Source organism: Atta cephalotes (genome assembly GCF_000143395.1).
Source record: "Atta cephalotes unplaced genomic scaffold scaffold00022, whole genome shotgun sequence".
NCBI classification, from domain to species: Eukaryota; Metazoa; Arthropoda; class Insecta; order Hymenoptera; family Formicidae; genus Atta; species Atta cephalotes.
The window spans coordinates 3,518,615-3,530,665 of NW_012130086.1; the positions used below are offsets into that span (position 1 = coordinate 3,518,615).

Genomic DNA, 12,051 nt, shown 5'->3' on the forward strand with positions numbered 1-12,051 from the left:
AAACAATACAAACATAATAATAGTAGTAAGTATATATATATATATATATATATATATATATACTTAGATTTTAATGAATTATTAATAAAAGTGAAAAATTTATAAAATTTAAATAAATTTTACTTTAATAAATTTTTAATATTTATACATATATATGCATTTATACATATATTATGCACTTTTTAATTCAATGTTAGTATTTGCCGCATGTGGTACGTCTGTTTATCTCTTCTTGTCAATATGGCCTCGCATATTTGATGTAATTCTGGCTATAAACAATTCCCGATCACGCTCTGCAGTGATTTATGTGGCAACAGAATATTTTGTTGATCAAGAAAACTTTTTCTACTTAATTCTTTTGCATACAAATGCCGCCACGTGTATAGGGGTAACTGCAATGGTAGCAACAGGCACGATGTTAATAGCGTACCTCAAACATATTTGTGGAATGTTTAGCATTGCAAGGTAAAATTCAGTAATTCAAATATAAAATTCAATTATACATTTTATAAATAAAATCTATAGTTTGTTTATTCCCAATGAGATCTAAAAATATTAAGTACTTACAGAAAAAAATATGTTCATATAGTTTCCGTATTAAGAAGGCAATGGCAATTAATATGCAACAAGATATTAATGAAGAAAAAACGGTTATAATTTATAAAGGAATAATATGTGCTATAGACATTCATCGCAAAGCTACAGAGTCAGTACACATTCTGTAATATCTGTGCTATAACGTGTTCTACTAATTTTGTTTTGTTTCTGAAGGTTTTCTCAAGTCTTTATAAAGAGTTTTGAAGGATCTTTCTTCTGTTTAATAGCGGCCAGTATGGTTTGCTTAACCAGCACTCTTGTGCAAGTAAGTTTTATTTTTTATTATTAAACGTATCTTTCCATGAAAGATACAATTTTCATGATATTATAAGATTAAATAAAAAATCTTTAATTAGAATAGTTATTGAAAAATAATTTTCATTAAAATAAAATCATTGAAAAATTCATGATTATTCTTCGTTCATCCTTTTTTTATAATCGTAAGATATGTGCATTATTCGCATACGTATGTCACAAAAATAATACAGTTTTCTAATATGCGCAACCAATAAAAAAATAATTTATTATGCAATGCAAACTTTATAATTTGTCCTAAGGAATTACAGAAAAAGTACAAAGTTTCTTGCTTGTAAAAAGTTAAAATACACATATAACATATGTTTTATATTTTTTAGATCATAACATATAATAGCGCAGAGCAACTTGTATTACGACTTATATACATAAGTGTCCTCTATATATATATGTTTTTGTCCAATTATACTGCACAAGATATTACAGATCATAATGAATACGTATTTGCTACAGTGTAAGAGACATTTGTATACGTTCATACTTAAGTAATTTTATAAATTTTTGTAACAGAAAGCTGAGTTAACAAAAGTATTCAAAAATAATACTACAGAGTGCATCATCAAAATCCGGACAAATTTCAATTTAAATTTTTCGCTATATTATGCCTCCGCCAGAAATTGTTGCTGGCATCCGAGAAAGCCTGATGCTTTTAGTAAGCAATCATATTTTCAAAATAGCAGCGAAATCAAGTGCGGATAATCGAAGAGCTGCGATCATCAGAGGCCTTCACGCTGGGCACTCAGCAACGGAAATAATTCGGTTCTTTGGATACTCGAAACCGATCATTTATGAAAAAATTTGTGGCAATTTTTTCGGCTTTAAAACAGTCGAAAGTTCCAATATATTAGCGAATAAGAGTTATTCGAAAGAACGCGAGGAATTCCGCAATCATGGAAAGAGCTCAAGGGCTGATTTCGGATGACCCAGAGCAATCGTTACGAAAATTAGCATCGATTGGTGTAGGCAAGCCAATGCGTCGAATTGTCGAGGAGGACCTTCGATACAAATCGAGCACAATAAAGATACGATATAGATACTCTCTGCCAATGCAAACCGAGTTGTTTGTTGCAATATGCTGTTTTTTGAAAAACAAAGCGTTGGGACGAATCAGGTTCTTTTCTGATGTAAAAATTTTTACTATTGATGTCAAAATCAATCGGAGGAATGACCGATGTCTACAGGATGTTCCTTTTGTTGTCAGAACGAAATTTCCGATCAATGATCACATGCAAGGTGTTGTGTCCAGTGAGGATGATGTCATGACACAAAATTTCTTTAAAAAAAGGGAAATTGTCACAAAAGAAGTGTATTTGCGCGTTCTGATGGATGTAGTGAAACTGGATGGAAACTGTAGCTTCCGGAAGGCCATATATGTTTTTCAGCAGAACTGTGCAATGACTCATACGAGTCACTTGATTCAAAATTGATTCTCAGACAACGTCGATGTGTTTTGGTCCAAGGTCTTCTGGCCTCCCAACAGATTTAAATCCCTTGGACTACTATGCAGCCTAGTTGAAAGGGTCACAAACAAGTCTCGGCATCTCAATGTGACGTAATTAAGAACCCCTAATGAGGAAGCATTCGTCGGCATGGACAGCGCTACATTACAGGGTGTATGTGAATGCTTCTGATCGAGAAAAGAGATCATCATTCAAGCTAATGGGGGATATACCGAATAAATGTGTTCTACAGGGACTCTCAAGTGCCATATAAAAGGATTTTTTATATCTATAATATTTAATTTTTTGTATACTTATAATATTTAATTTTTCATTCAAAAAAATTTTGTTTAAAGAAAATGATGAATTTGTCCAGATTTCGGTGACCTGTATTCTTGATGCAACCTGTATTCTTGAACGAACACACTATAACAATTTATACTGTAATAAATTTATTATTTTTACAAGTTAGGTTTTACATTAAGTTATCATTGTTTTATAGATATAATGTTGAATGGTATATGGCTCCGTTACACATACAGAAAATGATGTTATTTCTATTGCAAAAGGGTACAAAGGCTTTTCATTTGATCCTCGGTGGAATATTTGTTGCATCTATGGAAAGTGCTGCTACGGTAAAAGACATATATAAAGCTTTTTTCCCAGCGAATATTATTATTTAATCAAAAATAATAACATTCACAGTCATTCAACATTTTGACTACTTTAGAATTATTTAGATAATCAAAAGTAGCTCAATTAAAATAAGTTGATACTGAAATGTAAATTAGCTGACCTAAAAAAAAAGAACAAAGAACAGAGAAAACTGTTAAATTGGTACTATATAGTTATTTGGTGTGTTGCATTTACGAATATTATGCAATAAAACAATTTTCCTTATTTGAAAATATATTGATGAATTAATCTGAAAAAAAGGATTTTTTTTTAATTACATCTCGCTTTACGTGCAAACTTAGAAATCTATGTGGAACCGTGCTTCGCGTGGAAAATTGTAAACCTTTGAACAATGAAAGGAAGATTTTAATATTAATAAACAAATATTAATATATCGCTGTAAAAGTTCGTAAAACGTATGCATATGTAGTGTAGAATAGATCATGAAAATATGACCGCAATACGTGTTTTATCACAGTATTTCGCAATTGTGATAGATTTCCTTACTTGGATATAATCGTTAACTTTAACGCTTAATATCTGGTTCCGCATGACAGAACTTTTTTCTATCAGATTCTTTTATTTTATGCAAAAACGAATTAAATGAGCTAATTTCATCAAAATCGGAAGTGATTCTTCTAAACAATTATTAAAACAATTATTAAAACTCAGTAGATATATTAAAACTTTGGTCTTCGCAGTCATTATATTCTTCAGAGTTTTTGCGTTAAATGTCTTTTAATAATTCTTCGCGACCGATGCTAATCGAACGTAACCTAAGAATGGGTATGAGCTGCGAGGAGAATTTGAGAGTTCGCGAAAACCGTACCGATACAATACAACGACTAACGAAAAGAACGATCTAACCAACTCTCTCTATTTTTACAAATTTGCCAATAGCAACATAATTTCCAAATATTTGGTTAATTTTTTATGCTTAGACACAAAAAGAATTTAAACATCAATTATGACTCTGTAGTACACTAAGATTCAACTATCACCTTGTACTGATAACAATTTAAGTAAACTGCACAAAGACTTAGAGCAGACACCGAACAAAATCAACTTTGAATGTCATTTGTAAATAGGTGGCTCAAAGACAAAACATAGATGACAGTTCTTAAGTCATATTACTAGGGTTACATCAGTGTCATTACCCTTAAAAAAAATGTTCAGCAAATACAATGAAAATACGATTTAACCATCCGACACGAACATCCAATTCAACCCTATATTGTCCTTCCAATATTTTAACAAACATTCTCCACGCAACTTCAATATAGCTTCTTACAGATTGAAACAAATGAAGATATTTTCATTACAGTTGATGGGTACTTCCATATCTTATTTCACTGTTCTTTATTCTACAAGTACGAAATAATTGCAAAATAATTAAGACAGGTATGTATAAAAGTAAAAGAAATATGAGGAAATAATAGAGGAGGAGAAGAAAGGAAAGAAAAATGTAAACTAATTTAATCAATATAATTTACCCTTGATTTTAGGTGTCGTTTCCTGTAAGTATCGTTTCAATTCAACAAAAATAAAATAAATATTTATTTAAAAATTTGACATATTATAAAATATCTATAAAAATATCTATAAAAAAATATAGAATTTAAAACTGACATTATATTAATAAGTCACAACATTGAAATATATGTGTTAGAAGGGATCGTATCGCATCTACGAAGTCTATTACCGATTCCCTAAAAAGAAGTATGTATTTCTTTATGGAAAATAAATATGTTGCGAGCATGATTACTATAATCAAATCGACCATTTAACCATACATCTTTTCTAGAAAAGTGAATTACCATCATGTGTTTTTTTATCTGACAATAATATTTACTTCTGCATTGCATTTAAACTAAGATAAGCAATTCAGCTTAAAATTTATATAAAAAAATATTTTACTGTATTTTAAGTATGTTTATATTTTTAACTATAATTAAATAATTCAGTGACTCGCATAATAAACATTATAAAATATTAAGTTACAATTTCAAGCAATTTGAATAATGACATAAAAGAAACAAGATCTATCAGAAAGGACAATAGATTTTTCATATTACTATAATCTTTTTATTTATAACAATTCAATGTTAGTATCATGGAAGATATAATATTATAATAACATATTATTGTAATAAAAATTAAAAAATTAAAAATGTTTAATTTGAAATCATATTAATTTTTCCTTTGATTTTGTATCTATATTAATTTATAGTATATATTTAGAAAAATCTAATCTTCAAGAATTTTCTCACTAAATGAAAAAAATACTAATTTTAATATAATACGATATATGAAATTATTTTTTACAGTTTAGAATATTTATGACTCTAAAAATCAGATTTATTTAACAATGTTTACTTTTTGTATTATTATTACTATTTACAATCAAATACAATTCGTTTAGTATTAAAATAGAAATTGTACGAGAAAAATAATTATTTTTATATGTTACATATTGTACTATAATAAAAGGTCACACAAAAAGTTCCTGGAACATTTCTTTTAAAATAGTTCCCTTGAATAGCGCTCTAAATGTACTAATGTATGAAAGCATTCCTAGAAATCACGTTCTGACATTTTCAGTGTTTTTATCGCATTTGCAATTGACTTCCTCAATACACAATAATAACCGTTGTTTTTTCATGTAAATCGAAATCTTTCGTCGTGTTAGAAATGTAGTGAGAGAAATGTTTGGAAAAATGGATGCACCAAACAGCTTCATTTCTTTTGCATGGGACCACCTGTGCATCGATCATTAGATTTCAAGCAGTATCTTACCGGGCATAATGTGGGCACGACTGTAGAGAATCCACCATATATGTATATTCTCGCGACTTAATATCGCTATACTTTTGCTGTTTCCGCTAAAGAAGTTTTGAAGGATTCTGTTGCGCGCGAATATGAAATGACTGAAAATGCGACGAAAGTACTGAACGACTTGTCGGGAAATGATTTTCTGTAGGATCAGTGAAAGGGCTCGCAACACACTATACTTTATAAAGTGTATACTAATTAGCAATAGTTATTCGTTACATAATATTGCATGGAGCACGGTACGGACTTTACGCTGATTTTCCCAATCCTAAATCCGGAAACGCTTCTCTCCTCACTCGCCTAGTGACAACGCGATAATGATTTCATCTTGTTTGTATATACGCACGAACATGTCACGCAGATATAGGATCCATCTTCGATCCCTTTTTTTTTTACAGTGTCACTCGGACCGTGCGCTCGAACATAACCGAAATGAAAACATGAACTTTTCTAGTTCCCACAATAATACTTCCAAATACTAACAAATGTTTGCAAATGTATGCAGCTGCCTAAGGGGACTACTTCGAATAAAATGTTGTGTAAATGAAATGTTGTGTAAATAAAACAGTTATTTACGAGGTAAAATTAACATAACATTATTCAAAATATCATCAAATTTAATAACTTTGAATTACATAAATTAAATTCAATTTTATGATACTAAATTAAATTTAATGTATCTGAAAAGTATATTTATGTCATGTACATGAAATTTAGTGTTTTTTACTTTTCACAAAATTTTACGAAGATTAGTACATTTTTTACTAAAATTTTATGTAGATTTGCGTAAAATTTAGTATAAATTAACGTTAAATTTAATTATTATTTAAATTAACTAACTTATTTAAATTAACTAACTTAAACTTCATTACTTATAACTTCATTTTCATTAACAACATTAAATATAATATTAATATAACATTAAATATTTTCGATATGCCTGCTTGAAATTTGCTTCCATTATATGTAATGGAAATAAACTTCTTTTTTTTTAACAATTTATTTCGCATTTGATACAGAAAGTGATATGAAATAGATTTTATTTCACGTGAGAACTTTGTACGGCTCTTTATCAAGAAATAAAGTCACAAGTACATTTCTATGACAAATAAACACCCATTATTTTAACAGACATTCTCCATACAACTTCAATATAGCTTCTTACAGATTGAAACAAATGAAGACATTTTTATTACAGTTGATGGGTACTTCAATATCTTATTTCACTGTTCTCTATTCTACAAGTACGAAATAATAATTGCAAAATAATTAAGACAGGTATGTATAAAAATGAAAGAAATATGAGAAAATAAGAGAGGAGGAGAAGAAAAGGAAGAAAAATGTAAATTAATTTGATCAAAATCATTTAGCCCTTGATTTTAGGTGTCCTGTAAATATCATTTCGATTCGACAAAAGATAAAAATTATTATTTAGATAAAAAATTGGCATATTATAAAATATTTATATAAAAAAATATAGAATTTAAAACTGACATTATGTTAATAAGTCAAAACATTATAATATATTATATGTGTTACAAGAGGTCGTATCGCATGTGCGAAGTCTATTATCGTACGATTCCCTAAAATGAAGTATATATTTCTTTATGGCAAATAAATATCTGTTGCGAGCATTATTGCTATAATCAAATCAACTGTTTCAAATTAACCATACACTTTTTCCAGAAAATGAATTACTATCATGTGTTCTTTTTATCCGACAATAATCCTCTTGCATTACATTTAAATGTAATTCAGCTTAAAATTTACATAAAAAAGTATTTTATTTCAGTATTGTATTTCAAGCACGTTTATATTTTTAACTATAATTAATAATTCAAATAATTAATAATTTAAATAATATAAATAATTCAGTGACTCGCGTAATAAAATAGTTAAATTACAATTTGTAGCAATGCAATTTGAATAATGCAACGAGAAATTTATCAGAAAGAACAACAGATTTTTCATATAACTAATCTTTTTATTTATAACAATTCAATGTTAGTATCATTGAAGATATAATATTACAATCACATATTATTGTAATAAAAATTAAAAAAACATAATTTAATTTGAAATCATATCAATTTTTCCTTTGATTTTGTACCTACTTTAATTTATTGTATATATTGTATTTAGAAAAAGTTGACAATCTTCAAGAATTTTCTCACTAAATAAAAAAACACTAATTTTAATATAGTACGATATATAAAATTATTTTTTACAGTTTACAATATTTATGACTCTAAAAATCAGATTTATTTAACAATGTTTACTTTTTGTATTATTATTGTACTATTTACAATCAAATACAATTCGTTTAGTATTAAAATAAAAATTGTACGAGAAAAATAATTATTTATATATGTTACATTGTACTAAAATAAAAGATCACACAAAAAATTCCTGGAATTAATATGTAATATAAAATAATAATTAATTTTATAATATTGAAATAATTAATTTCACTTATATTTATATAAGTATTTATATATTTATATAACATTTCTCTTAAAGTAGTTCCCTTGAATAGCGCTACAAATTTATTAACACTTGAAAGCATTAGAAATCACGTTCTGATATTACCAGTGTTCTTATCGCAATTGACTTCCTCATCAAGAATCATTGTTTTTTCATTTAAGTCGAAGTATTTCGTCGTGTTAAAAGTATAGTGAGAGAATTGTTTGGAAAAATGGATGCACGAAACAGCTTGATTTCTTTTGCACGAAAACATCTGCAATCGATCATTAGATGTCAAGCAGTATCTTGCCAGACACAATGTTATTGTATAGAGCATTGGCCATATACGTTTTCGCGATTTAGTATCGCTTTATTCCTGTTTCCTATTTTCGCTAAAGAAGTTTTGAAATATTCGTTTGCGCGATAATATAAAATGAATGAAAACGCGACGAAAGTACTGAAACACTTGTCGAAAAATGATTTTCAGTAATACTTTCAAACGCTAACAAATGTTGCAAATATATGCAGCTGCCTAAGAGGACTACTTTGAATAAAATGTTGTATAAATGAAACTGTTATTCACGTTGTAAAATTAACCTTATACTATTAAAAATGTCATCAAATTTAATATACTTTAAATTAAATTCAACTTTACGATATTAAATTAAATTTAATGTATCTGCAACTGAAAAGTATATTTGTGTACATGAAATTTAGTATACATTTCATAAAATTTTACGAAGATTAGTATTTTTTATTAAAGTTTATGTAGATTTGCAAAATTTAATATAAGAAAAAGTTAAATTTAAATATTTATAACTTCATTTTCATTTATAACATTAAATATTTTCAATGTGCCTACTTGAAATTTGCTGCCATTACATGTAACGGAAGTAAATTTCTTTTTTTTTTTAACAATTTATTTAGCACTCGATGCAGAAGATGGTATGAAATAGATTTTATTTCACGTGAGAAGTTTGTACGACTTTCTGTCAAGAAATACATTCACAAGTACATTTCTATGAGAAACATCCGTGTAATTTCCTATATTAATGATCGCTTAATTGCTAAAAACTTTTCTTAAAAACTTTTCTTAAAAAAAATTTATTGAATTTCCCACGTTATTCAATAAATACATAGTAAAAAAAATTTGTGTATTTATGTTGAAAATAGTCCAATCACGTTTGTGTTAACAATTTGTGTTGAATTTTTTAACATATTCAAATGCTAATTTAGCGTAATGTGATTATGTTATTTAAAATTTTTTTGTAAAATTATTGGGAGTACAAATTAGTTCGGTTTTTTGTGCATTTATTTCAAAACAAAATGAATGAACAAATCAATTAAAGTATTGTCCATTGCTGCCTACTACTTTTTCCCATCTCTCAGGCAATTTTCGAATTCCATCTCGAAAAAATAACTCTTTGGAAGCGATCTAATTTTGGAGCCAATTTTCGATTTCTGCGAAAGAACCGGTGACTTGCTGCTCCTTCGGAACAACCAGTAATCAGAAGGAGCAATGTTCGGAGAATACGGCGGTAAAATATCCCATTTGAGCGTTTCCAAATATTTTTTTACGACTTTAGCGACATGAGGCCGTTGTCATGAAGAAGAATAACTTTATCATGTCTTTGCTCGTATTCCGGCTGTTTTTCTCGCAACGGTTCAAACGCATCAATTGTAGCCGGTACCGATCGCCCGTCATGGAATTGCCAAGTTTCAGCAGCTAATAACATATAGTAAACAAGACTCTTTTGTCCCACCAGATACAGAGCATGATCTTCAAACTATGAATGTTCGATCGTGGTGTTGATGTTGAGGTCGATAGCAACGATTGATCGGGCTTAGCGTAGTATTTTTTCTTCTTGGAATTGTCGTAGAATATCCACTTCTCCTCTCCAGTCACAGTCCGATGCAAAAAATTTTTTCTCTGCTGTCTTTGAATCAGTTGTTGAAAAATCGCAAGTGAAAAATCGCCTTTCAATGTCTCTCAGTTTCAGTTCATAAGGCACCTAATTTCCTTGTTTTTGGATCATTCCCATGGCTCTCAATCGTACAGAAACGCTTGTTGAATTATCCCCAATGATTCTGCAAGCTCCTCTTGCGTTTGACTCTAATCTTCTTCGAGTAATGCCTCTAATTCTTTGTCTTCGAATTTTTTTGGCTGTCCAGAGCGAGACTTGTCTTCAACGCTGAAATCTCCATCCTTGAAACGTCGAAACCATTCCCTACATGATTTATCAGTTGGAGCAGTGTCACCATAAACTTCGATAAGCATTCGATGGGTTTCATCTGCACTTTTCTTCCAATTAAAACAGAAAATCAAAATCCTCCCGCAAATGCTGCTTGGTTAACACAAAATTCGACATTTCAAACACAGTAAAAATCAAGATTTTTGTATGAAACTCAAAGCGATATAAACTGCATATTATTAGCAGATGTTTAATCTCTCTGAAACCACCAAAATCAGCTGTCATTATGTAGCACTCACAACAGCTGGAGCAATCTTTAGGGAAACGGACCGAACTAATTTGTACTCCCTATATAATCAAATCGACCACTTAACCATATATTTTTTCCAGAAAAGTGAATTACCATCATGTGTTTCTTTTATCTGACAATAATATTTACTTCTACATTGCATTTAAATTAAAATAAGCAATTCAGTTTAAAATTTACATAAAAAAGTATTTTATTGTATTTTAAGCACGTTTATATTTTTAATTAAATAATTCAGTGACTCGCATAATACACAAAATATTAAGTAATGTGATTAGTAATAAGGCTCTTAAATTTTAGAAAACAAAGAAAAAAGAGAGCTACGAGCCAAAAATTATTATATAAAAACAAAATAAAGTAGAATGTACAAAAAAACAATAAAGAAAATGCTTTAAGTTAAAAATTTTAATAAAGAAGCTAGCAATAGACGTTCCGATCGCGATCGGATCATTTTCAATATTAAAATATACATAATAAATAACAGTTGGAAAATAAACAAAAACATAATACAATAAATATTTCACTCTCTAAGGCAAATGCTCATAACGTAAAAATAATTATCATTCACAATTATAATGTATTATAATTATATATAATTGTATATTATAATTATAATGTATAACGGAAAGGACGCGAATGATAGCAATTTGCTCAAATCAGTTATTATATGCTTATATTATTGCAATTAGTTATTATAATGTCAATGTGATAAAAAGAATGAATATCCTTCGATTACAAGTGAATGAAGAACGCAAATATGATCCTGTAGAAAATTATATAATGTAAGTGAAAATATAGCGCGAGATTGAAATAATGTAACTGAATATAAATTATAATATAAATTATAGCGATGGAAAATGAGTTAAACCATTAAAGACTAGCATACAAACAATGTAATATGTGAGATAATACTTAGCAAAATTAGCGAAGATTAAGATTGCAAAAATTTTTTTATCTGTATATTAATGGGAAAGTTTTTTAATTATAGCAACAGCTAAAATAAATATGCATGATCTTTAATGTAACATATCTTAAGTCAAAAGTTGAAGTAAAAGGAGTTTTGGATAGTGTTAAACTTAGAGATACGAAAAGAAATAAAAATATCTTGTCTTCTCTGATGTGCAAGACAAAATGTAATCACAAAAATGATATTCAAAGGAAGAAAGATAAGAATTAGTTGGAAAGTGACGGGAGGATATATATATATATATATATATATATATATATGTGT

General features: G+C 28.5%; 1 protein-coding gene across 1 annotated transcript; it reads left to right on the forward strand.

Moving 5' to 3' along the window:
* The first annotated feature begins 397 nt into the window (after positions 1-397).
* LOC105619613 lies at positions 398-4,407 on the forward strand. Its single transcript, XM_012201131.1, has 6 exons — positions 398-465; positions 590-706; positions 772-862; positions 1,233-1,366; positions 2,854-2,986; positions 4,351-4,407. The coding sequence occupies exons 1-6, from the start codon at positions 398-400 to the stop codon at positions 4,405-4,407; spliced, it is 600 nt and encodes a 199-aa protein (XP_012056521.1).
* The last annotated feature ends 7,644 nt before the right edge of the window (positions 4,408-12,051 follow it).

Bases quoted from the DNA above. Each gene is read 5' to 3' on its own strand.
- LOC105619613 (XM_012201131.1), top strand. From the start codon at position 398: ATGGTAGCAACAGGCACGATGTTAATAGCGTACCTCAAACATATTTGT. The intron at 707-771 runs GTCAGTACACAT...TTGTTTCTGAAG, and splicing joins ATTCATCGCAAAGCTACAGA to GTTTTCTCAAGTCTTTATAA. The intron at 863-1,232 runs GTAAGTTTTATT...TATATTTTTTAG, and splicing joins TAACCAGCACTCTTGTGCAA to ATCATAACATATAATAGCGC.